The sequence below is a fragment of the Heteronotia binoei genome, chromosome 12, assembly GCF_032191835.1.
Source record: "Heteronotia binoei isolate CCM8104 ecotype False Entrance Well chromosome 12, APGP_CSIRO_Hbin_v1, whole genome shotgun sequence".
Lineage (NCBI taxonomy): Eukaryota > Metazoa > Chordata > Lepidosauria > Squamata > Gekkonidae > Heteronotia > Heteronotia binoei.
Genome location: NC_083234.1, coordinates 82,238,702 through 82,265,109, shown reverse-complemented (window position 1 = coordinate 82,265,109; position 26,408 = coordinate 82,238,702). Strand labels below are relative to the sequence as shown.

The 26,408-nt window shown below is 53.8% G+C and overlaps 1 protein-coding gene across 1 annotated transcript in view; it reads left to right on the top strand.

Moving 5' to 3' along the window:
- COL5A1 (collagen type V alpha 1 chain) overlaps positions 1–26,408 on the top strand; it is a 451,358-nt gene that overhangs the window by 228,435 nt on the left and 196,515 nt on the right. The window contains exons 5-6 of the mRNA XM_060250656.1: positions 20,831–20,962; positions 24,943–25,092. Of these exons, the coding sequence (XP_060106639.1) occupies positions 20,831–20,962; positions 24,943–25,092 (282 nt within the window). The remainder of the gene's footprint in view (positions 1–20,830; positions 20,963–24,942; positions 25,093–26,408) is intronic.

The following is a 26,408-nucleotide window of genomic DNA, read 5'->3' as shown; positions in this document are numbered from 1 at the left end:
TGGGTTACTTCACCGCAGGCCCCCGTTCCCTCCTGGCTGTGCTATGGCTCCTGTCCCTCTCTCTCGCGAGGCAGCCTCTTTGCGCATCAGCCAGCTCTCCTCAGCGACCTCCTCCCTCCCTCCTTTTATGCTTCCCGACCCATCCTCCCCCCTCCCAGGACCTGCCCCTCTCTGGCTCCTCCCCCCTTCAAAGCCCCAGACGCCCAGGAGAGGTGCGTCGGGGCCGGGCTGACTGGGCGTGCCTCAGGCGTCCCAGCCCTCAGCGGCGTGCTGCAAGGGAGCGTCTCGTGCTGCGACGAGCTGAATGGCTCTCCCTCTTGCTCTCCGGCGTCTTGCCCCGGCCAGACCTCACGGACTCGAAGCCGGGCTCGCCGTCTGGGAGGCGTCGCTCGGGTGGCTGCTTTCGCCCCGTCAGTCGAGGTGAGGGGTGGGGCCTGCACAGGGGCTTGGAGAGGTGGGGGGGGCTCTTGGGGCGATGCCGGGGGCTTGGAGCGGCTGGCAGGCGCCGGGGGGTCTCCTCCGCGCAGTCCCTGCCCGGGCTGGGTGGGACACACCCCCCCCCCGTGTCCCTTGCTTCTCCGCTTCCTCCTCGAAGACCCGGGAGAGGTAGTCGGCCACGCGGTGGTCGGCCCCGGCTTGATGGTGCACCGTGAAAGAAAAGGGGAGAAGAGACATATACCAGCGAAGGACTCGGTCATTGGAGTCCTTCATCCTCGACATCCACAGCAGGGGGGCGTGGTCCACCACCAACCGGAAAGGGTTGTTGGTGAGGTAGAATTTCAATGCCCCGACGGCCCACTTGACCGCCAGGGCCTCCTTTTCTACGGTGGAGTACGCCCGCTCGGCGGGCAGGAGCTTGCGGCTGATGAATAGGACCGGGCGTTCGTCCCCAGGGCCCCCCTGGAGCAGGGCTGCCCCGATACCGGTCCCCGAAGCATCTGTGTGCAACACAAAGGGCTGGGAGAAGTCCGGGTTTCTCAGCACGGGGTCTCGGGAGAGGCTCGTACGCAGTGCCTCAAACGCTGCGTCTTGGGCTGGCCCCCACTGGAGGACGTTCGGGCACGCCTTCCGCAGGCAGTCCGTCAACGGGGTGGCCACTGCCGCAAAGTTGGGGATAAATTTGCTGTAATAGCCCGCGAATCCCAAGAAGCGCCGTAGCTGCTTCTTGGTGCGCGGGCGGGGCTGCTGCTCCAGGGTGACGACCTTCTTGGGCAGGGGTCGGAGTTGGCCTTTCCCTACCAGGAACCCTAGATATTTTAGCTCCTGGAAGCCGAGGCGGCTTTTCCGCGGGTTAGCGTGGAGCCCGGCGGCCTGCAGGGCGTGGAGTACCTGGCGGAGGTGGAGCAGGTGGGCCTCCCAGGTGGGACTGCACACCACGATGTCGTCGATATAGGCCCGAGCGAAACCCTCGCATTGGGCTAGGGCCTTGTCCACCAGCCGCTGGAATGTGGCCGCAGCCCCATTCAAGCCAAAGGGCATGCGTTTGAATTGGAACAAGCCTTGTGGGGTGGCGAAAGCGGTCTTTTCTCTGTCGGCCGGGTGCATGGGCACCTGCCAATAGCCCTTGGTGAGGTCCAGGGCGGAGAGGTACCGGGCCTCCCCCAGCTGGTCGATTAGGATATCGGCCCGCGGCATCGGGTAGGCATCGAATTTGGCCAGTTTGTTCACTTCCCGATAGTCCACACAGAAGCGCATGCTGCCGTCGGGCTTTGGCACCAGGACCACCGGGCTGCGCCACTCACTCTGTGATGGTTCGATGACGTCGAGGCGTAGCATCTCCCTTACCTCCCGGGCGATCACGTCCCAGCGCTTCTGTGGGACGGGCCTCCACCGGGCGCGTGCCACCTGGCCTGCAGGGGTTACTACCCGGTGCTTGACCAGGGTGGTCAGGCCCGGCTGGTCGGAGAATACCGTCGGGCACTCGGCCAGGACCTTCTGCAGCTCCTGTCGCTGGCTGGGGGTGAGAGCGGCGTCCAACACCGGGCCTCCCCCGGCGCCCCCCGCGGTCGTCCAGGGCAGGGTTCCGTCCGGGAGCTCGCCCGGATCTTCGGCCACGAGCCCCTGCTCCGGCTGCGCCTCCCGCCGCACCCAGGCCTTTAGGCTGTTCACATGGAGGGTCTTCCTTTGGCGAGCACGAGGCCCGCACTGGACCTCGTACGTCAGGGGACCCAGGACTCGGGTGATTTGGAAGGGTCCCCGCCACGGGTCCCCCTGGCTCTGGCCCATCGCTCCCCTGTGGACCAGGACATCGTCTCCCGCCTGGAACCCGCGGGCCCTAGCGCCCTTGTCATAACGCCTCTTCTGGACCTCCTGGGCCTGTGCGAGGTTCTCCCGGGCCTCCCGCCGCACGTCTTCTAGGCGTCCCTGCAGCTGCCTGACGTACTCCTCCGGGGCCTCTCCCGGCACTGCTCTGCCTTGCACCCACTGCTCTCCGAGCAGGCCCAGGATGCCCCGGGGTTGCCGCCCGTACAGCAGCTCGAACGGGGAATACCCCAGGGATGCCTGGGGCGTCTCTCGGATGGCAAAGACCAGCGGGTCCACATAGAGGTCCCAGGCAGTGGGGTGGTCATATGCTGTCTTCCTCAGCATGGCCTTCAGGGTCTGGTTCATCCGCTCCACCAGCCCGTCAGTCTGGGGGTGGTGGACGGAGGTGAAGAGCTGCTTGATGTGCAGCGCCTGGCACACCTGCCGCATGAGGCTCGCCGTGAAGGGTGTGCCTCGGTCTGTGAGTATCTCCCGGGGCAACCCCACATGTGCGAAATAGTGCATCAAGGCCCTGGCCACGCCCGCGCTCTTCATGGTGGGCAGGGGGATAGCCTCCGGGTACCGGGTGGCGTAGTCCATGAGGACCAGGATGTAGCGGGCCCCACACGGGGTGCGGGGTAGGGGCCCGACAAAGTCCATAGCCACTCGTTCGAACGGGACCCCCACTATGGGCAAGGGGGCTAGGGGGGCTTGCGGCTCGGCCCTAGACGCGAGGCGTTGGCAGATACCGCAGGAGCGACAGTAGGCCTGGACCTCCCGGGCTACGGAAGGCCAGAAGAAGTTGGCTAGCACCCGGGTCAGAGTACTCTTCACCCCCTGGTGGCCCGCCCATTGGTGGTCGTGGGCGCCCTTCAGGACCTCGGGCCGGTACCTGTGAGGGACCAACAGCTGCTTCCCGGGGCCCAGCCGCCCTTTTACCTCTCTGAACCACACGCCCTCTTCCCGGATGATTCGAGGGAGGCGCCGGCTCCGGCGCTCGTCTACAACCACCCCGTCTCGGACTGCTTCGTGCCGCCGCAGCGCCTCCAATTCTTCGTCTTCGGCCTGAGCCTCCACGAACTGCGGGTCCGCCGGCCACGCCTCTCGGCCACCCGCCACGGGACGTTCTGCGTTGGACGGGCCCTCCCCGGGGTCGCTGTCCTCTGTCTCCCCAGCGGGGGCGGCGTCATCATAACCGGCCCCGGCAGGCTGGCCTGGTCGGCCGGGGTTGGCTGCTTCTACTACGTCGCCAAAACGCGGAGCGTCCCGCCCGAGCAGTATTGGGTAGGGCAGGCTGCTTACTTTGGCGACCGGCACGCTCCAGTAGCGGCCTAAGTATTTCAGTGGGATGGACACCACCGGGCTTCTTTCGATGTGCCCATGGACGCACCGGATGGCGGCGGTGCGGATGACAGGCAGCGGGGCGGGCACCAAGTGGGCTCGTATCATAGACAGCGAGCTGCCGTTGTCGACCATGGCCTGCAGTTGCCGCCCTCCCAAGGACACCGGGATCGTCCAGGGGGGGGGCGAGCCCCCGCCTCAGCCGTCTGCCAGGACTCTTCCCAGCTCACGTCGCACTCCATCTGGGGGCACTCGCGTTTGAGATGGCCCCACTGGCCACAGGTGAAGCAGGGCCCTATGTCTCCTGCTGGACGGCGGGCCTCCGGCGGCGGGTGCCCCTCCTTCTCCCCCTCGCGGCCTCCGGGGCGTAGACCAAGTCCGGGTAGCGCCGGGCGTGCTCCGGGCCTCCACCACCCCGGCATGGCACGGGCCGGCGGCGTCCGCGCCCGGCCCCCCCGGTCTCCGGCCCCGGGCGCCCTCCCGGGTGTCGCTCCAGGGGCGGCCCGTCCGCCGGGTGGGGGCAAGCCCTTCCCTGGCTTGCCGCCCTCTGCGCGGAAGGGCAGGCCGCGGTGGTCGGCGGCCTGAAAGTTCTCCCACAGCTCCTGGACCTCGCTGAGACGGGTTGGCTTCCAGCAGGCCACCCAATGGCGGGTACGCGGCGGCAGCACCTGCAGCAGCTGCTCCACTACCACCAGCTCCACGATGCGCCGCCCGTCGCTGGTGGTGGAGTTGAGCCACCGGGTGGCGGCATCCTTGAGGGTCGCTATTGCTGAGCGTGGTCGCGTCTCCCCCGTAGGCAGCCAGGAACGCAGCTTCTGGCGGTGGGCCTCAGGCGTGATCTCCAGGCGGTCCAGGATGGCTGCCTTGAGCGCTGTATAGTCCGCCGCCTGAGCCCGCTCCAGGGCCTTCATGGCAGCTTGGGCCTCCCCGGTCAGGTAGGGTCCCAAAATAAAGGCCCACTGCTCTCTGGGCCAATGAGCGGCCTCAGCCACTCGCTCAAATGCTTCCAGGTATGCCTCGACATCGTCCTCCGCCCCCAGCTTCGTTAGAGGGGGCCAGGGGCTCCTCCCGGCGCCGAATGGTGTTGGCCCCGCCGGCTCCGGGCGGGCGAGGAGCGCCTGGTGAAGATCCCGCACGAGGGTGGCTTGGGCCGCCGTCTGCTGCTGGGTGACCTCCCGTAGGAGCTGCGCCTGGTGGTCTGCGAGCCACTGCCCAAACTGGGCCAAATCCACGGGGGCGGGGTTAGTGTCCATGGCGGCGGTCCGCCCCACGTGTATCACGGAGTCCTCACTTGACTCGTCCGTCGACGACTCGCTGGACTCCGGCTCAATGGTTGGGGTCGCCACTCGGCTTGAGTGCCACCCGGGCGGGGCCGGAATATGGGGGCGTGGTCGTCCTAGGCTCGGGAGAGTGCCCGCCTCCTCCACCACGTTGTCGGGTCTTTGGTGCCCCTCCCGGTCCCCCGGCGTCGCCGTTGCCCCACCCGGGCACTCTGGGGCGTTCCCCGGAGGTCTCAGAAACAGGGGGGTGGGCACTGGGTTACTTCACCGCAGGCCCCCGTTCCCTCCTGGCTGTGCTATGGCTCCTGTCCCTCTCTCTCGCGAGGCAGCCTCTTTGCGCATCAGCCAGCTCTCCTCAGCGACCTCCTCCCTCCCTCCTTTTATGCTTCCCGACCCATCCTCCCCCCTCCCAGGACCTGCCCCTCTCTGGCTCCTCCCCCCTTCAAAGCCCCAGACGCCCAGGAGAGGTGCGTCGGGGCCAGGCTGACTGGGCGTGCCTCAGGCGTCCCAGCCCTCAGCGGCGTGCTGCAAGGGAGCGTCTCGTGCTGCGACGAGCTGAATGGCTCTCCCTCTTGCTCTCCGGCGTCTTGCCCCGGCCAGACCTCACGGACTCGAAGCCGGGCTCGCCGTCTGGGAGGCGTCGCTCGGGTGGCTGCTTTCGCCCCGTCAGTCGAGGTGAGGGGTGGGGCCTGCACAGGGGCTTGGAGAGGTGGGGGGGGCTCTTGGGGCGATGCCGGGGGCTTGGAGCGGCTGGCAGGCGCCGGGGGGTCTCCTCCGCGCAGTCCCTGCCCGGGCTGGGCGGGACAATGGGCTTGTTAGGAGAAAGTGTCTACTACCACCAGAATTACTGTCTTGCCATGTGATGGCGGTAGCTCCACAATAAAGTCCATTGAGACTACCGACCAGGGTCGGGTAGCTGTCTCGAGTGGTTTTAGCAGTCCAGGTGGCTTCCCCCCCTCCTTTTCACCATTATGCAGATGGGGCAGGAGGACACAAACTCGGACACATCTTTCTTTAGGGAGGGCCACCAGAACTGCCTACTAATTAGATGGAGCATCTTCATGTACCCAAAATGCCCAGCCAGTTTGTTTGAGTGGCAAAATTGTAGGACTTCCGCTCTCATGGTTTTGGGGACGTACAGCTTCTCCCCCCTATACCACAACCCATCCTCTTTCTTCTGAATTTCCCCTGGTCTGTTGTCACCTTCCTTTTCAGTCTCCAAAGCCATCCTTTCTGTCCCCCACCCTTCCAGCTTACACTTGGTCTGGGACTGGGTTGTCACTACAGCAGCCACTTGGGAGGGGGAAACTAGGGAATCTACTACCTCCTCCCTTTGACTGTTGTGTTGTGGCAGGCAAGAGAGAGCGTCACCCAAGAAATTCTTGGTTCCGGGAATATGCTGCAGCACAAAGTCAAACTTGGAAAAAAACCCCTGCCCACCTGATCTGCTTTTCACTCAGTTTCCTACTGCCAGTGAGAGCCTCAAGGTTCTTATGGTCCGTCTATATCTCAAAAGGGATTTTGGCCCCCTCTAGCCACGACCACCAGGTTTTCAAAGCATAAGTTACAGCAAACGCCTCTTTATCCCACACCGACCAGTTCCTTTGTTCTGCTGAGAACTTTTTAGAAATATACGTGCAGGGTCTCAGCCTCCCCTCATCGTCTTTCTGCATGAGAATGGCTCCTACGGCCACGTTGGAGGCGTCGCATTGCACAATGAAGGGCCACAACTCATTGGGGTGGCTCAGGACCGGTTCGCTAGTAAACAGCCGTTTAAGTTTGTCGAACGCCTCTTGGCATTTCGGTGTCCAATTTAGACGGGCCCCCAGCCACTTTGCCTCAGGCCCCTTCCCCTTCATTTTTAACAACTCTGTGAGGGGGAGCATAATCTGGGCGAATCCTGCAATGAAGTTTCTGTAAAAATTTGCAAACCCGGGGAAAGATTGTAGCTGTCTACATGTCCTCGGGGGCCCCCAATCCAATACGGCTTGTACCTTGGCAGTGTCCTTAGCCAGCCCCTGTGCGGACACCCGAAACCCAAGGTAATCTAACTTGGTTTCGTGGAACTCACACTTGGACAGTTTGGCATATAACTTATGCTCCAATAAGGTGCTCAATACCTCCCTCACCAATTGTACATGAGACTTTTCATCCTGTGAATAAATAATGATGTCATCCAGGTACACCACCACCCCCTTGAACAAAAATTTCTGCAACACATCATTGATAAAATTCATGAACACCCCCGGCGCGCCCTGTAGTCCAAATGGCATCACTAAATACTCAAATTGTCCCATGGGAGTATTAAAAGCCATCTTCCATTCATCCCCCTCCTTTATGCGCACTCTAAAGTACGCATCCCTCAAGTCCAGTTTGGTGAAAATCTTTCCTTCGGACACTGTGCTTAATAAGTCTTTGATGAGGGGATGGGATAGGCATTTGATGTTGAAATCCCGTTAATCCCACGAAAGTCCGTACAAAGCCTGAGCGTGCCGTCCTTCTTTTTCCTAAATAAAACAGGGGCGGCGTGGAGGGCTGTCGCCGGTCTGATAAAACCCCGTTTCAAGTTCCGGTCTAGAAATTTCCGTAACACCACTTTCTCTGCCCACCCCATGGAATATAGCTTAGCTTTAGGCAGCGACTGCCCCGGTATTAGTTTGATAGTGCAGTTGGTGCTCCTGAGGGGGGGGGGGTTCGTCTGCTCCCTGCTCACTAAACACCCCCATCAAGTCCCGATATGCCTTAGGAACAGCGGGGACCTCCTCCATTGTCAAACAGACCTTCTCCTTCATAGGAGGGGGCTGTGGGCCCCAGTCCAGACTCCAAAGATGGGACTTGCACAGCGGGTCAACAAACTTTATTAATGATTCATTACATTTCTTCTGCTAATGTTGTATAAAATGTAGCCACTTAATGAGTACAACAGAAACTCACAGTGGATTGAGACAGAGGATTTATATCAGATAGCCTTCCTGGAAAAGAAGGAAAGATAGATCAAGGCCATCTGTCATAGGAGACTGGATTAACACTTCTAGGGTCCTGATAGTCAACATCCAGGAAGTGACTCAAATTAACCTTTTCTCCCCCTCTCTTCCCCACACCATATTCACTAAATATGGACAGTAGGTTAAGCTCCCTCTGCCTGGGAGGCTTAAAGTTCAAGAGAACAATATCTTGAATGGAATCTCGGCCAAAATGCTTTGGCAGCTCTCTCTCTCCTCCATCGAGGGTTGCCAGGTTCAACTCAAGAAATAACTGGGGACTGGGGGGTGCAGCCAGGAGACTTTGGGGGTAGAGCCAGGAGCAAGGGTGTGACAAACATGATTGAACTCCAAATGGATTTATGGCAATCACATTTAAAGGGACAGCACACTTTTAAAATGACTTCCCTCCATTTGGAAATAAAGAAGGATAGGGGCACCATAGAATCATAGAGTTGGAAAGGACCTCCAGGGTCAGTTGGGGGGCTCATAGAATTGGTCTTTGGGGAGCCCCTGGTCCAATCTTTTTGAAACTCAGAGGCGTGTTTTGAAGAGAGGCATTGGATGTTATGCTGAAAATTTAATGTCTCTACCTCAAATAGCAGTGCCCCCCCCCGAGCCCCAGATACATGTGGATCAATTCTCCATTATATCCTGTGGAAGTTGGCCTCCATAGGGTATAATGGAGTGCCCAGCAGACATTTCCTCCGATCCTTGTGCTTTCTGATGACCCTGACACAGGGGGAGAGGGCCTCCAAACCAGGAGAACCCCTGCCCCCAACTGGATATTGGCAACCCTACCTCCATCCCTCTGCTGGAAAGGCAGTTTCAAATTCATCCCAGCATCTGTAACCAAGATCCAGTTTGGAGCTGGCTATCTTCAAGAAACTGATGACACTCAGCTCTACATTTGTGTGTGTGTGTATGTGTGTGTGTGTGCGTGGTGGTGATGTGACAGACCCCTGATCATGGCCTGGCAGCCACGATCATGAATTGAATATGTGAGCTGGAATTCTGTCATGTACAGGATGATGCAAAATTGTTTTTTGTTGCCCCAGAAGGACAGAACAGAACCAAAGGGTTGAAATTAAATCAGAAGAGTTTTTGGCCAAACATTTGGAAGAACTTCCTGACAGAGCAGTTCCTCAGTGGAACAGGCTTCCTCCTTGGGAGGTGGTGGGCTCTCCTTCTTTGGAGGTTTTCACAGAGGCTAGAGGGCCATCTGACAGCAATGTTGATTCTGTGAACTTAGGTGGATCATGAGAAGGAGGGTGGGAAGGGTTGCATTAGTGCTTAGTTTTCATGGCCTCTTCTTACATGCCCAGGGAAATGCTGATTGCCACTTAGGGATCAGTCAGCAATTTTTCTCCAGACCAGTTTGGCCAGGGATTCTGGAGGTATTTGCCATCTTCTGGGCATGGAGCAGGGGTCACTGGGGATCATAGAATCATAGAGCTGCCTCCTCTCCAGGCTAAACATGCCCAGCTCCTTCAACCTTTCTTCATAGGACTTGGTCTCCACACCCCTCACCATCTTCGTCGCCCTCCTCTGCACCCGTTCCAGCTTGTCTATATCCTTCTTAAAATGTGGTGCCCAAAACTGAACACCATACACCAGGTGAAGGCTTACCAGAGCAGAGTAAAGTGATAGCATCACTTCACATGATCTGGACACTATACTTCTGTTGATACAGTCCAAAATTGCATTTGCCTTTTTAGCCCCCACATCACACTGTTGACTCATGTTCAATGCATGATCCACTAAGACCCTTAGATCCTTTTTGCACATACTACTGCTAAGACAACTCTCCCCCATCCTATAACCATGCATAGGATTTTTCCTACCTAAATGCAGAACTTTACATTTATCCCTGTTAAAATTCATGTTATGGTTTTAGCCCAGTTTTCCAGCCTGTCAAGGTCATCCTGGATCCTGTTTCTGTCTTCTACTGTATTTGCCCCTCCCAATTTAGTATCATCGGCAGATTTAATAAGTGTTCCCTCTATTCCTTCATCCAAATCATTTATAAAGATGTTGAACAAAACAGGTCCCAGGACAGATCCTTGAGGCACTCCACTTGTCATTCTTCTCCAAGACAATGAGGAACCATTCACAAGCATTTTTGGGGTGCTATCTATCAATCAGTTACAGATCCACCTAACGGTTACAGGATCCAAACCACATCTTACCAACTTGTTAACAAGGATAGTATGTGGAACCTTATCAAAAGCCTTACTGAAATCAAGATAAACAATGTCTACAACATTCCCCTGATCCAGCAAGGTAGTCACTTTCTCAAAAAATAAGGTTAGTCTGACATGACTTGTTCTTGAGAAACCCATGCTGGCTCTTAGTCATCATAGCCATCCTTTCTAAATGTTCCAGGACTGACTGTTGGATGATTTGTTCTAAAACTTTTCCAGGTATAGATGTGAAGCTGACGGGTCGGTAGTTACCAGGATCATCTTTTTTCCCCTTCTTGAAGATGGAGACAACATTCTCCTGCCTCCAATCTTCCGGCACCTCTCCTGTTCTCCAAGAATTCTCAAAAATAATAGCCAGAGGCTCAGAAATTATATCTGCAAGCTCTTTTAGAACCCTTAGATGCAGTTCATCTGGCCCTGAGGACTTAGTTTCATTTAAAGAAACGAGGTGTTTATGTACTACCCCTATGTTGATCTTAGGTTGGAACTTCATACCCTCCTTATATGTTCTATTTTTGCCATGTTGAGCACCGTTTCGTTCAGAAGAAAAGACTGAGGAAAAGTAGGAATTGAGCAGTTCTGCCCTCTCTTCATTACCTGTTACAATTTCACTTTCCTGCCGTTGCAATGGGCCTACCATGTCCTTGCTCTTTTTCTTACTCTGAACATAAGAAAAGAACCCCTTTTGTTGTCTTTAGCATCTTTGGTCAGGGGTCTTTCCTTGGGGACTGTGGTAGGGGTTGTGGTTAAGGCTTCTTCTTCCTCTAAGGAGTCATGGCTGGGCCAGGAAAGGTCTTGACAATCTGGCTGTGGATGCAGCAGACCAAGCAGATGGGTCCTGCAAGTTGTACAGGGTGCAGTAAGCAGGCAAACAAGTCTTGAATTCCTGGGGTTTGATTTATGATCCTTATTTGTGAATTGGCACTGTGATGCTTGAGATCTGATACAACCTTAGAATCAAATGGGCAATTCAGAAGCCTGGAGCTGGGGACAGGAGAGCCGCCTTGCCTGCCAGGGGGAGGGGAGAGCACTCTGTGACCAGGTCTGCATGAGACTCAAGGCGAGTCTGGCCCAGTCTAGTTAAAGGGATTTCATGTAGCTGAGCAAGAGATGTCCTCTTGAAACCACCCAGATGGCCTTTTGTTTGGCAGCTGCTTATACACTCTTCTCTGGCAAAGCCAAGTGAGAAGGGGAATGAGAGAGAAAAGTCCATTTCTTGACCTCCAGCCAAAGAATAGCAGAGGCTTTGTCTCAGTGCCAAATTGAATTTAACCTATTTGGAAAAAAAGATTAGCTAGCGTTCATCATACCAGAGGAGGCAGGGGAGGTCAGAGGAAAGATATGAGAAGATGTGAAGGACTGACATCATGAGTCCTTCCTGTGTCTTTGGGGTTGGTCCCTGGGAGTTTGGAAAACTCCATGGCTGTTCTGTGACTTCACTCAACGCTGCACTGCTTTCTAGGGTGGCCTGAAACAAACTGGATAACAACTGCGGCCAGTGAGGACTCTGAGAGTACCTCCTGCTACGCTGAGTCACATGACTAGTACTCTGTACCTGCGTTGCCTCATTGTCCTTCCGCTTGCTTTAGTTCTGCAAGTCAGTGCGGGGCCAATCTGCTGCAACTTCTCAATTTTGAGCTACCCATTGTCCCTCCCCATTACCACGCATCAGATAGCAAGGCAAAACAGGCATGGTGTGATTACAGAGCAAGTTTAATAAATGAGCAAAAAGAATACACATAGTCTGTTCAAACCTTTGGGCTGTGCAAGGGTACAAGGAAAATTGGTAGTTGGGGGGGGGGGGCTGGCCCGCCTCCGTTTTCGAGAGCTGAAGCTATTTGATGCTACTGGTGTGTTGATCTTCCAGGCCCTGGCTGTTGATCACAGATATGAGCTGCTCTTTCTTTCCTCCTGAACACTGGCAACTACATCAATGCACCAGGATAAGGAACCCTGCAGCGGATGGCACCCCACCCTACCCCTCCCCTTGAATTCCATTCCACCCTGCTGCGTAGCAGCCCTCCCTGCCAGTGCTGGCCCAAGGGCTCATGGTGCCCCAGGCAGGCACCCCACCCGCAGTGCTGCAACACCCCCCCCCCCCCCACCGAGGGCACCATGGGCAGTGCAGTGACCCTGTATGATCACAGCCTCTGGAGCCAAGCCTTCAGAAGATAAGATGCACGCTGCACCGTGACCAACAGGGCCCAGGCATCGCGCGCTGTGATTGCACTGTGCAGGAGGTGAAGGGACGGGAAGGAAAAGGAGCGGCGGGCAGTGGCGGGGGTGGGCAGGTGCACGGGTGGAGGAACAGGCAAACTAGGCACTTGCCTGGGGCACCAGGAGGGGGGGGAGCCCAATTCTGGGCCCCCACCCTCCCAGCGCCCTAAGCAACCACCTAGTTTGTCTAGTGGGCGAACTGGCCATGCTCCCTGCCTTGCACAAGATTTGCTTTCAAGCCCTTTTAGCATAATCAGATTAATTACATTACTACATTATCAGCCATCTCCCCCTGCCTCCACATCCCCATGGTTCCTCCCTGACGGACCAGAAAAAAGAGGCTCCCCCCCCCCCTCAAAAAAAGCACACAGAACACATCTTTGAGCCTCTGGGTGGAGAGGAGGCTGGAGTGGAGCAGACTGGAACTTGAGGGAGAGTGTTTTGTGTGGGGATGGGCGAAGGCTGGAGTTTTGCCACAAGCCCCAGCCTCATGACCTCTCAAGGGCAGTCCTGCTGGTGGAACTCTGGATGGCAAGTTCAGCACCCAACCTGGACAAAAGCGTAGAACTTCTGTCTCAGTGAAGGTATGGCTGAGAAGAAGCTTCTTGGGGACAGGGTAGGCTGGCGGATCAGGCCTGAGATCCTATGGAGATCCACCCTGCCTGCCGTGGTGGGGAGGCTGAGGGAGCCCTCCGACTGGCTGCATTGTGCACGGGTGCTTCTTCTGGCAGCTCTCTGAGGCAGAGGCAGCAGGACGGCAGCTGCTCCTCCCAGGGGCTGCCGGGGGGGGGGTCACATGTGAAGGCAGCTGCTGCTGCTCTCTCACACTTCCCTCCTTCAGGCATCTCCTGCTCTAGTGGCTGCTTGAGGAGGGCACAATAGAGCCAGAGCCACCTCAGTCATAGCTCTCTTCTTCCTCGGCACCTCCTCCTCCCCTTTCCTGGCTCAGCCACTGCAGCCCTAACTTTGAAGGAACTCTTGCATGGTAGGAGGGCGGAGCAAGTGGGAGAGAGCCCAACTGGATGTGCCCACCGAGGGGCTACATTTGGCATGGCAGCAGCCAATCAGGGAAGGCAGCACTCAGGCGAGCAGACACTGAGGGAGCAAAGCCTCCCCCTTCTCAGCAGAGGAGAGAGCCTTGGCCACATGAGAAGCAACCCTCTGAGTATGTGCAGAGTGTGCTTTTATTGCCCAGCTGTGGGTCTTTGTACAGGGGGAGTGGAGAGCTAGGCTCACCTCCCACTGCCTCAGAGAAAGACTCAGCTGCCTTTGTTCACCAGGGACTGAAGTTTGGACCTTGGCCGCACAGAGTGGGTGGTAAGTGGTGGAGCCGGGACCCATGGGGGACCCGCTGTAGCTATGGGCCTGGTTAGGGAGGAGGTCCTACGACTGATAGAAGAAGAAGAAGAAAATACTGGATTTATATCCCGCCCTCCACTCCGAAGAGTCTCAGAGCGGCTCAGAATCTCCTTTACCTTCCTCCCCCACAACAGACACCCTGTGAGGTGGGTGGGGCTGGAGAGGGCTCTCACAGCAGCTGCCCTTTCAAGGACAACTCCTACCAGAGCTATGGCTGACCCAAGGCCATGCTAGCAGGTGCAAGTGGAGGAGTGGGGAATCAATCCCGGCTCTCCCAGATAAGAGTCCACACACTTAACCACTACACCAAACTGATAGACAACTTAAAAACTGATAAGTCACCAGGCCCGGAAGGCATACATCCAAAAATTCTGAAAGAACAAAAAGGTGAACTTGTGGATCTTCTGACAAAAATATGTGATCTTTCATTAAAATCTGCCTCTGTTCCAGTTTCGTGTAGTGGTTAAGTTCATGGACTCTTATCTGGGAGAACTGGGTTTGATTCCCCACTCCTCCACTTGCAGCTGCTGAAATGGCCTTGGGTTAGCCATAGCTCTCTCTGAGGTTGTCCTTGAAACGGCAGCTGCTGTGAGAGTCCCCTCAGCTCCCCCCACCCCACAGGGTGTCTGTTTTGGGGGAGAAGATATAAAAGATTGTAAGAGGCTCTGAGTCTCTGATTCAGAGAGAAGGGTGTGGCATAAATCTGCAATTCTTCTTCTTCTTCTTCCTGAGGACTGGAAGGTAAAAAAGAGAAACCAGAGTAGCTAATGTCACCCCCATCTTTAAAAAGGGTTCCAGAGGAGATCCAGGAAATTACAGGCCAGTCAGTCTGACTTCAATACCAGGAAAGTTAGTGGAAACCATTATTAAAGAGAGAATTAATAGGCACATTGATGAACAAAAATTATTGAGGAAGACTCAGCATGGGTTCTGTTAGGGAAAATCTTGTCTCACTAACCAGTTAGAGTTCTTTGAGGGGGTGAACAAACGTGGACAAAGGTGACCCAATAGATGTAGTTTATCTTGACTTCCAGAAAGCTTTTGATAGTTCCTCATCAAAGGCTCTTAAGTAAGCTCAAGAGTCATGGGGTAAAAGGATGTCCTCTTGTGGATCAAAAATTGGCTAATTAATAGGTCCAAGTTCCTGATTAATAGGAAACAGAGAGTGAGTATAAATTGGCAATTTTCTCAGTGGTGGGTGATAAACAGTGAGGTGCCGCAAGGCTCAGTACTGAGTCTGATGTTTTTTAACTTGTTCATTAATGATTTGGAGGGGGGGAGGGGTGGGCTCCCTCTTGGGTATCCTGCCCCCCCAGGGAAAGTGTATGCGCAATACATAGCCTCTCCTTCCCAGTGTAGTGAACGCCGCGTGGTCACTGTCCGGCTATGCCTGGCAGATGGTCACTGCAATGGCCTCTCCTGCATTACTGCATCCGTGGCAACACCTTCCCGCTGGTCCCCCCCGTTTCTCACAGAGTTTGCCACGTCATGGTGCGACCGAATGTCCGGCGGTATAACCGGATGGGCAGGTTGGGCTCACCAACCTCGCCAACCAAGAGAAGGAAAACTCTAACATCAAACCTGGGCAGATAGAGCTCGTTAATGTAACACCTACCACCTGGAGGACTCGCTGCCGGCGTCCCGGCTTACTGGGCCATGGCAGATGACCCCAAGGTGAAAGGGTGGAGCCAGTACCGCGCACACTGTGCTTCACCTAAAAATTCCTCTGCGCAGGCCTGAAGGGCATATCCACATCCACAACCCACAACACACAAAGTCCTGCAGCAATGGGCAAGGGGCGAAACGGCAGGTGGAAGGTGCCACTGGAAGCCGCAGTCCCGATCCTGCATGTAGGCGGTTCAGGGTATTGGTCGCCTGATGCTGACCCGGAGACGAAAGCATCTTTCGGCAGCACCCTGAACGACCAAGCAGCCTTATCTAGGGACAGCACTGCTTGCTCCACACGGAGAGGGGCCTAGAAAAGGTGGCCTAAACAAAGCTCGTCTCCCCCACCCCAGTTGGCTAGCCGCGGTCAACGGGCATCCTTACTTGCGGTCAAAAAATAACAACAAAGAAAAGGCATGCACCTGCCTCACAAAGTGTGCAAAGACTTAAGCTTGCGTGTTGGAACATCAGAACCATGCTTGACACAGTAGACAGTGGTCGCCCTGAATGACGCTCTGCTCTAGTTGCCCACGAACTTTTCAGGTTGAATATTGACATAGCAGCTCTCAGTGAGGTCCATTTCCCTGAGGAAGGTAGTCTTCAAGAACAAAAGAGTGTGGAGCAACAAGCATCTGAAAAAAGGCACAAAGATCAATGTTTACAAAGCGGTTGTGATGACAACCCTCATCTACGGTTCCGAATCGTGGGTTTTATACCGTCATCATCTGCGACTCCTTGAGCGCTTTCATCAGTGCTGCCTTCGCACCATCCTCAACATCCACTGGAGTGACTTTGTGACCAATACTGAAGTCCTCAAGAGGGCGGAGGTTACAAGCATCGAAGCACTGCTGTTGAAGACGCAGCTGCGCTGGGCAGGGCATATTTCTAGGATGGAAAACCACCGCCTTCCCAAGATTGCTCTGTATGGTGAACTTTCCACCGGCCATCGAAATAGAGGGGCACCAAAGAAGAGGTACAAGGACTCCTTGAAGAAATCCCTTGGCACCTGTCGCATCAACCATCACCAGTGGTCTGACCTAGCCTCAGATCGCAAAGCATGGAGGCACACCATCCACCAGGCTGTCTCTTCCTTTGAGAACGCACGCATAGCTGGTCTTGAGGACAAAAGGAGATTGAGGAAGAATCGCACTGCTATAGCACCAACCCCAAATCAGACTTTTCCCTGCAGCCACTGTGGCCGGATCTGCCTGTCCCGCATTGGTCTTGTCAGCCACCAGCGAGCCTGCAGCACACGTGGACTACTGCACCCTTCTTAAATCTTTGTTCGCGAAGTCAAGCCGAGAGAATGATTTGGAGTTGGGAGTAAGCAATAAAGTTTGTTGGGAGTAAGCAATAAAGCAATAAAGTTTGCAGAAGACACTAAATTGCTCAGGGCTGTGAGAACCAGAGAGCATTGTGAGACTGGGTGAGTGGGCGTCAACATGGCAAACGAGGTTTGACATAGCCAAGTGCAAAATAATGCACATTGGGGCCAAAAATCCTAACTATAAATACAGGTTGATGGAGTGTGAACTGGAGGAGACTGACCAAGAGAGAGATCTTGGGGTCGTGGTAGATAACTCACTGAAAATGTCGAGACAGTGTGAGACTGCAATAAAAATGGCCAACGCTATGCTGGGAATTATTAGGAACAGAATTGAAAACAAATCATCCAGTGTCATAATGCCTTTGTATAAATCGATGGTGCAGCCTCATTTGGAGTACTGTGTACAATTCTGGTCACTGCACCTCAAAAGAGATATTATAGCATTGGGAAAAGTGCAGAAAAGGGCAACTAGAATGATTAAAGGGTTGAAACACTTTCCCTAAGAAAGATAGGATAAAACACTTGGGGCTCTTTAGCTTGGAGAAACGTCAACTGAGGAATGACATGATAGAGATTTACAAGATCATGCAGGGGATAGAGAAGGTAGAGAAAGAAATACTTTTCTCCCTTTCTCACAATACAAGAACTTGTGGGCACTCAATTAAATTGCTGAGCAGTCTGAGCAGAACAGATAAAAAGAAGTCCTTCACCCAAAGGGTGATTAACACGTGGAATTCACTGCCACAGGAGGTGGTGGTGGCTGCAAGCATAGCCAGCTTCAAGAGGGAGCTGGATAAGCATATGGAGCAGAGGTCCATCAGTGGCTATTAGTCACAGCATATTGTTGGAACTCTGTCTGGGGCAAGTGATGCTCTGTATTCTTGGTGCTTGGGAGGGGGATAACAGTGGGAGGGCTTCTAGTGTCCTTGCCCCACTGCTGGACCTCCTTTTTTTTTTGCCGCTGTGTGACACAGAATGTTGGACTGGATGGTCCATTGGCCTGATCCAACATGGCTTCTCTAATGTTCTTATGAGAACATAAGAAAGAGCCCTGCTGAATCAGACTACTGAGGTCCATCTAGTCCAGCCTCCTGTCTCGTACAGTGACTATAATATAGACAAGAGGGATCACGGTAAGGAAATTACAAACAAAGATGAAAGGTAATGTTCCAATGTGCTGTGCACCCCCAAAAAAGCCTCTAGACGTTATGCGGTAATTAAACAAATTGATTGCCTGTATAATTTCACAAAACAGTATATTGAAATTCTTAAGTCATTACATCAATGGAATGAAAAGGTTGGGTGTACTCTACAATCTCATGCAAATAAACTTGTATACTGAAAGAAAAATATGTATCCAGTATCCAAAAGTCCAGTGTCCAATGTCCAAAAAGTCCAAAATGTCCAACAAAGACTTCTGGAAATTTGCTCTTTGTTCCAAGTGTCCTCTTCCACTAACAGATTGCAGTTATTTTACAAGAATCACTCTGATGGATGCCAAAAGTAGAACTGTTGTCACAGCAATTATTTCATCTGTTTGTCTTTGAGAATTGTTCTCGCAAACTCTTTTGTAGCTCCTGATCCTGGACTCAGTCCTAATTTTGAAAAAAGGGAAGAGAGACCCAGGGCTCAAGTCTGCCCCCAAAGCCACCTCCTTCTCCAGATTTGTCATGATCTGTGCAGGACTGGGAGACAAGGCCTAGGGAGGCCTAGGCCTAGAGACCAGTGTGGGAGTAGAAAGCAGACACAGCCTACAATCCCCACAATGCTTGGCGCCCGCTGTAACTAATCAGTCTCCAGGGATTGTGGGCTGTGGAACTGGGTTCTTTTCTCCCCCAGAGTCAGGATGGGAGGACAGTCTGTGGCTGAGAGAAGGACCCTCACTCAGAAGGCGGCCTGGGGAAAGGGCTGTGGGCCTGACGACTAGCAGGCTAGGCGGGGGAGGACAGGTTAGGGTTCCCTTTATCCACTGTTATATCTGTGAAGCCCCTTGCCCTGTTTAAGCACCCCTCCCTGTATTCATAAACCTTTATCTGCCTGGTCCTCACGCCTGAGTTCTTGGCTGGGCTTGGGAGGGTCCCAAGGGACCATCAACCCAGAGTGGCGGCAGCATCAGGTGGCACCCCCCTCTGGGTCATGACAAGCTTCCTTTCCAGGGCTGCTGCTGCTGCTGCCTTGCTTTCCCCCCAGCTGCCTCTGTGGCACTTTGCTTCCTGCTCCACTCTCTCTCGCACCCAGAGAGCTCCGTGGCTGCTTTGTGCAGGAGAGAGACAAAGCCAAGACTGCCCCCCCACACGCACACACCTGCCTTCTGCTTGACACGCCCAGGGCCGGCTCGCCCACTAGGCAAACTAGGTGGTTGCCTAGGGTGCTGGGAGGTGAGGTGTGCCGAATTGGGCTCCCCTCATCCCGGAGCCCATGGCCAACACTTAGTTTGCCTGCCTGCCTTCCTCTTCCCCTCCCCCCTGCTGCCACCCTCCTCCCTCCCTTCACAGCGCTGCCAGCCAGCGCTGCACTCTGCTGCTGCCCCTGCCCCCCCCCCCCCACTGCAGCTGGTCCTTACTGGCTTTGATGTGGCTGGCGCAGCTTCTAATCTTTTGAAGGGCCTGCGAGAGGAGAATTCGCTCCCCCTCACTTCTGGTTCTGGGAAGGAGGGGAAGCGAACTCTCTTCCCACGGGCTCTTCAAAGGATAAGATACCGTGCCAGCCACGTTGAAGCCGGTAAGGACCAGCCTTAGCTTGGCTTGGCTCGGGGTGTGTGTGTGTGGAGTTTGGTGCTGGCTTGCAGTGATGCAAAGAGAAGGAGGGCGGTGGTGATGGGGGGAAAGGATCATCCGGGGGGGTGTTGGAGCGTGGTGCTGGCTTGCAGCACTGTGAAGGGAAAGAGGGCGGCAGCGGGGTAAGGATCAGGCTCATGTGAGGGGGGGGGGCGACAGGAAGGGAAGTAGGGTGGCAGCAGTGCGGGGGGGGGGAGGCAAGCAGGAGCCTGGCTGGGGCGGCACACGCCCATGGGCCGGCGCTGTCCACGCCTACTATCCTTCTGCATATCACACCTAATCCAGTCAAGCCTGCTATTGTCATTCATCTGCTGTTGCCATTTGGCATCTGAAATCACCTTTATAAAGTTTATATCACTGGTACCTCATGTGACATTTTATGGCACACGCAGTCACGTCCAGCAAAGTGACATTTATGTCAGATCTGGCCTTTGTAAGAAGTGAGCTTGACACCTCCGGCATGGGATCTTTCTCTGTCTCTTCACCTGCACTGTCAGACGTGTATTTATGTCGTAAAATAGTTATTGTGTAGTTTCAGCTGGAAACTGTGGCTCTGTGTCACTACATGATCTGTTCAGATTCAATACCGTGTTGAAGCTCTGCTAACTAAAGAAGAATCTGGACCTACCAGAACCAGTACCCTTCCCAGCAAAAAACCAAACCAAACCGAACAGCAGAGGAGTGGCTATCTACTGGAGCGAGCTGTCAATCATGAGAGGGTGGGGCTGAGGAGAAGAGGCTAGAAGGCTTTCTTCTCCTTTTGTCCTAAGTTCAGGACTGTGATGCTTATAATTTTCATTCATACCGGTTGTTAAAGCTCCCAATCTGGGCCTTTTATTTCCCTCCTCTTTCAATACACGCTACTTGCTTGAATGTGTTCAGATTCTGAATGGAGCATCCACAGTCCAGTGACGAGTAACTTGACCCTTTTAAGGCTAAAGGGCGGGGGGGGGGGCACAGATAGATATATGAAAAACACTTCAGACATTGCAACCAAATGCCCAGTGTGGCAAAGAGTAACCGCAGGGCCAGTGACAGAGAGGCCACCCAGATGGCCCAGAGAGTATTTGGTGAGGGGCTTCGGCTGGACTCTGCCCAAATCTTGCAGCAGCTGAAGCTCATCCAAGGGCACCTCTCACAATGCCTGTCCTGAAAGGAGGGGGGGCTTTCCTGGAGAGTGAAGGTGAAGCCTGGGGAGGGCAGAGTGTGTAGAGGGTGGGGGGTTGCAGCAGGGCCCATCCTCCAAAGCAGCCCTGCCTGGTGATTGGTGAGTTTCTCCAGCAGAGACCTCCAGCTGCAGGTGGGGACCCTCTCCTGCATAGGAACACTTGTTGCTCAAAGCCATAGCAGCTTTGTCTGGGGGGGGGGCGGGCTTCTTTTGTTTGAATGTGCCATCTCTGAACTGTCTTATTTCTCCCCCCCCCCCTTCCCACAGGGCGACATCCAGCAGCTCCTGATGGTGGGGGACCATCGCGCGGCCGCTGATTACTGTGAGCACTACAGCCCGGACTGCGACACGGCCGTCCCAGAAGCCCCCCAGTCCCAGGACCCCAGTCCTGATGAATACGTAAGTAGAAGGCACTCTCTGCTTCTCAAACAGTGTCACAACCTGTGCGGCCCCCTCAGCTCCCAAGTCCCCCCAGCTGTCTGCACTGCCCACGTGTGCCGCTCCCTTGTGGCCCCAGAGGGGGGCAGCCCAGTCGATCTGAGCACAGGAGCCAGATGCAAACATTCAGCTGGATTAGAGCAGAGGAGCAAGGCTGAGGGGAGCCTGTTGTGGGGAACCTGAAAGGCTGCACTCCGTTACGTGTTATATTGTTGGCTTCGGTCTTTGAACCAGCACAGTTCTTGCCTGCCAGCAGCTCTCATTCTGTCTGTGTCAAGTATGAGCTGTTACACTGGGAGCAGGTGTAAGGGGCAGGAGACAGGTGAGAAGTGGGGAGGGGAGAGGGGAGGACATGGTTAACCTTGCCCTTGTCTACACCTGCTTCTGCAAGGTCAAAGGGTGGTGAAGGGCTTGTTTTGGAAGCATAGGAGAAGCTCATCCAGCTTATCCCCCAACGTCCCCACCCCCATTACCATGAAATGTCTCAGGCATCTCACTGCTGTGTCTCTGGGCATAAGCCCTGTTTGCAGTAGGCCATAAACACGTCCATGAACCTGCCTTATACTGAATCAGACCCTCAGTCCATCAACTCAACTCCAGGGTCTCAGGTGGCGGTCCTACTGTCTGGTCTTTTTAGATAGGGATGCCGGGGATTGAACCTGGGACCTTTTGCATGCAAAGCAGATTCTCTACCACTGAGCCACAGCCCCTCCCATTCACCAGTCACCATCACCAAAGTGGTGAAGGAACAAAAACAAAGGCAAGGGGCAAGCTTGACTGGGGTCATCAGAGACAGGAGCAGCAGGGGAAGGAGTCCCTGAGGAACTTCCTTTTGGTCCCTCTAGTAAAAAGCAGGAGCTCTCATCTGTTCCTCTGGGGAAGACTGAATGCTACAGTTGTGGACCCTCTTCTGATTAATTGGATGCTGGATTCCTTACTCCTTTTCTTCATGCAAGACTGAGAATGAAGGGAGAGAGTTTGTTCCTTTGCAAAATGTGATCAGACAACAGAAGAGAAAAGGAATTCCCTTTTCTTTTTAAACTGAATATGTGATAATAAAATAAAGGTTTATTTATTTAAGGCAGGGATGTCAAATGTTTGGCTCACCGGCCAGAACCAGCCTGCCCAGGGCTTTGATCAGACCCACAGCTCTTTTCTTCCCCTCCTCCTCCTCCTGTCCTCACCCTTTGAAGCTCTGAGGCTGCTGAAGTTCCCAGCTCCTTCTGCCTTGTCTTTGCTGGCTGCATCAGAAAGCTCTTCTGGGCTTCCAAAGCTGCAAGGAAAATCCAGAATGGTTTTTCTATTCCATGGTTTTTCCCACATAAATATGTGGTCACAGAGACTTTAATGGAAAATCCATTCCACATTTTCCTTGCAACTTTGTCTGTGCTTCAAAGTGTTTCAGTGCAATGGAGCTCAGTTTCACTTTCTGATGTTCCTCTGGCTTGCTGAAGCGGTTGCTTCCTAGAGTTGTGTCCTTGCAAATAAAGGATTGATGCTTTGAGCCAGCTTGTCTCTGACAAATGGACCTGAGAACTGGTGCCTATTGAGTACTCTAACCTGGGAACTCAAAGCCAAAGGGGGATATTATACTGGAGAGTCATTGCCAATCTGAATAGACTGGGAAGGCGGCGGGGGGAGGGGGGAGAAGCTTACAATGCCCAGCCATTTCATGTTTCCCTAGGCTCAGAGTATTTTATATTTTTAGTTTCTGCTGTGATCCTTGTGTTTTTATTGATATTTTATTTTAAAAACTGCATTGTCAAATCTGACTATTCCCCTACCTTTCCATTTTAAACAAAATATTGCAAGGGTTTTAAGCATGTTTGTATTTTAAGATTTTTTTAAAAAAAACAAAACTGTAATTGTGTTTGCCTGTGTCCTTTATAAAATTTATATCTCAACTGACTAGCATTACATCTTCGGACATGCATAACCTGGCCCCACAAAGTCCCATTTATGTCAGATTGGCCCTTGTAACAACAACACCCCTGATTTAAGGTGTTTTTAACACACATTCCCCCTAGAAATGATTAAAGGTGTTGTTTAAAATATCTCTAGTTGGATAGCATGGTGGCTTGGATCCACATATAGGAGTAATAGTTGGATATATGGGTTGACACCTTTGATTAATAGATTGCTTGGCGTCCGAATAAAATTGATTGAAGCCTGTACCACTGAGGCAAAATATATTGAAACGGAGTAAAAAATAACCCAAAGTCTCCATCTGGGACCATTTGGGCAGAACTGAACACAGTGGTGGACTGAGTGTTTTAGCACTGCATGGGACAAAATAATTTGCCTAGTGTCGGGAGTTTCGTTGTTCTATTGTATATACCGTCACTCCATTTCATTGTGACGACTAAGAGCCAGCATGGGTTTCTCAAGAGCAAGTCATGTCAGACTAACCTGATCTCCCTGTTGGATCAGGGGAATGCTGTAGACTGCCCTGTTGGATCAGGGGAATGCTGTAGACATCGTTTATCTTGATTTCAGTAAAGCTTTCAATAAGGTTCCACATCATATTATTGTTGACAAGCTGGTAAAATATGGTTTTGATCCTGTTAGGTGGATCTGTAACTGGTTGACAGATTGCACCCAAAGAGTGCTTGTGAATGGTTCCTCATCCTCTTGGAGCGGAGTGAAAAGTGCCTCAAGGATCTGTCCTGGGACCTGTTTTGTTCAACATCTTCATAAATGATTTGGATGAAGGAATAGAGGGAATGCTTATTAAATTTGCAGATGATAGTAAACTGGGAAGGGCTGCAAATATAGTACAACACAGAATCAGGATACAGGATGATCTTGACAGGCTGGAAACCTTGGCTAAAACCAATAAAATAAATTTTAACAGGGATAAATGTAAAGTTCTGCATTTAGGTAGGAAAAATCCAACACATCAATATAGGATGGGGGAGACTTGTCTTGGCAGTAGTCGGTGCAAAAAGGATCTAGGGGTCTTAGCAGACCGTGCACTGAACATGAGTCAGCAGTGTGATGCAGTGGCTAAAAGGCAAATCCAATTTTGGGCTATATCAACAGAAGGTAGTGTCCAGATCATGCGAAGTGATGGTATCGCTGTGCTCTGCTCTGGTTAGACCTTATCTAGAATGTTGTGTTCAGTTTTGGGCACTACAGATTAAGAAGGATATAGACAAGCTGGAATGTGTCCAGAGGACGGCGTTGAAGATGGTGAGGGGTCTGGAGACCAAGTCCTATGAGGAAAGGTTGAAGGAGCTGGGGATGTTTAGACTGGAGAGGAGAGGAGTTTGATGTTATATGATCACCATCTTCAAGTACTTGAAGGGCTGTCATCTAAAGGATAGTGCAGAATTGTTTTCTGTGGCCCCAGAAGGTAGGACCAGAACCAATGGATTAATATTAAAGCAAAAGAGTTTCCAGCTTAACATTAGGAAGAACTTCCTGTGACCGTTAGAGCAGTACTCCGTGGAACAGGCTTTCTCCTTAGGAGGTGGTAGGCTTTCCTTCTTTGGAGGTTTTTAAACAGATGCTGGATGGCAATCTGACAGCAGTGCTTGAGAGATCCCAAACCTAAACACATTGGCTTTTGGTGCGTATAAAAGGCAGAAACAACACACTCTTACAAGAGGCTCTTCTCCACTGACTTTACCTCCGAAGTCATAAGGCGGAGCAGCAGGGCCAGATGCCACACCAGAGGCAGCCCCAGGCCCAGTTGCCCCTTTTGTCCCTGGGAGTCCAGGGCACCCTCTCCTCCTCAGCTCTTCCCTAGCAGCAGCCAGGAGCAGATCCAACAGAGCTGGGGTTGCAAAGAGAGGGGGAAGTGGACACTCCTTGTTCCTCTGCTGGCTTGTGGGTAGAGAGGTTGCTCCCGATGCCCAGGGGATGTCCCACAAGCATCAGCTGGAAGCTCAAGGCCTGTCCGAGGTCCCTTGTCTTCATTCTCTGCCTCCCTTTTGCAGTATACGGACGGGGAAGGCAACCTGGAGGTAGAGGGGCAAACCTACTACTACGACTATCCCTACTATCAAGACCTTGATGAGATAGGGAAGGCAGCTCCCACCACCAGCCAGCCTGTGGATGCCGAAGAAGCAGCCAGCGAAACCACAGAGGTAAGGAGCCCCCTGAGTTTGGGCCTGAGTCCCTGTCCAGCAGAACGCAGCAGCTGGTGAAGAGCCTCCATCCACCTCCCTCGGATCTCCCACCTCTCCCTTTCACCCGTGTGTCTGGTAAACCAGGGCCTACGGCTCATGTGATGAGTAACCCACTCCCTCTCTTAGGAAGGTGGTAAGCTTGTCTGGAGGCATGCAGGGTGCCAGGCAAGGGCCAGGAAGAGGGTAGGAGGCAGAGCAGGTGGGGGTGCCCTGCCTCTCCTCCAGGGCTCAGCAAGTGTGCCATCCTCAGCCTGCCAGCAGAGACCCACGCACAGGCAGCAAGGCTTGGGCTGCTGCAGAGGTGCTGAAGGGAGCCGTTGGCCTGCCCTTGCTTCGTGGGGGGGGGGGCATGGCACAGCCAGGTGGGTCACAACACAGCCCCCCCTCCCAGGTCCTTTAAGCTCCTCATGGGGCCACCACCACAGGAGCTGGCAGGACCCAAAGGGGCAGGAATATATTTCTAGGGCTGGACTTCTTCAGCAGTTTGAGCCAGTTCTGTGACACAGGGCCCACAGTGCTCTCAGGTTCCTCTGCCGCGCACCCCCTTTTCCTGGGGAAGCAGGCCTCCAGGACAAAGGATTTTGGGTCCCAGTATCATCAACACCTCAGAAGTCAGGAGGAGGGAGGTTTGACACCAACAGCCCCTCTCTGCCGTCATGAGCTCTCAACCAATTCAGACTGACCACTCTCTCTCTCTCTCTGTCCAACTGGCCTCCTCTTGGCCTGAGGAGAGCTTTGTGCTCTTCCTCCCTGACAAAGGTGCCGTTTCCCTTTCCTCCTTCCTGCCCCTCCTCCACAACAGCCAATCCGTTCTCACCCCAGTTGGCTTCACATGGGCTCAGTTCCTGGGGCTCTAGATCAGCTTCCTTGCGGGCAGGGCATCCCAACATTTGGCCTCCCTTTGTTGCCAGGGTATCCCCTCTCCGGGGGACTGCTCAGTCCTAGCCCCCCGTGAATGCTGCCTTCCAACCCGGTGGGGTCCCATGATTCCCTGCCTGTTTCTCCCAGGGCCCTGGAAGGTCTTTTGAAGTGATCTCGCCTCTGATCTGCATGGGGCGGTCAGTCTGGGGAAGACAAGTCCGGGTTCAAGTTGCCCGAACCCAGACAAGTGCCTTGCCAGACCTCCTCGGTTGGTGTGGTGGCCTCCACCCGCCCTGCCTTGATATCTGTAGTCCTCCCACTTGCCCTTTCTTCTAGGCACTGGCACTTGTGGGGAACAGAGCCTCCTCCTGTGGGGGTGCAAAGAGGAACCTTCCCTCTAGATCTGGGGTCCA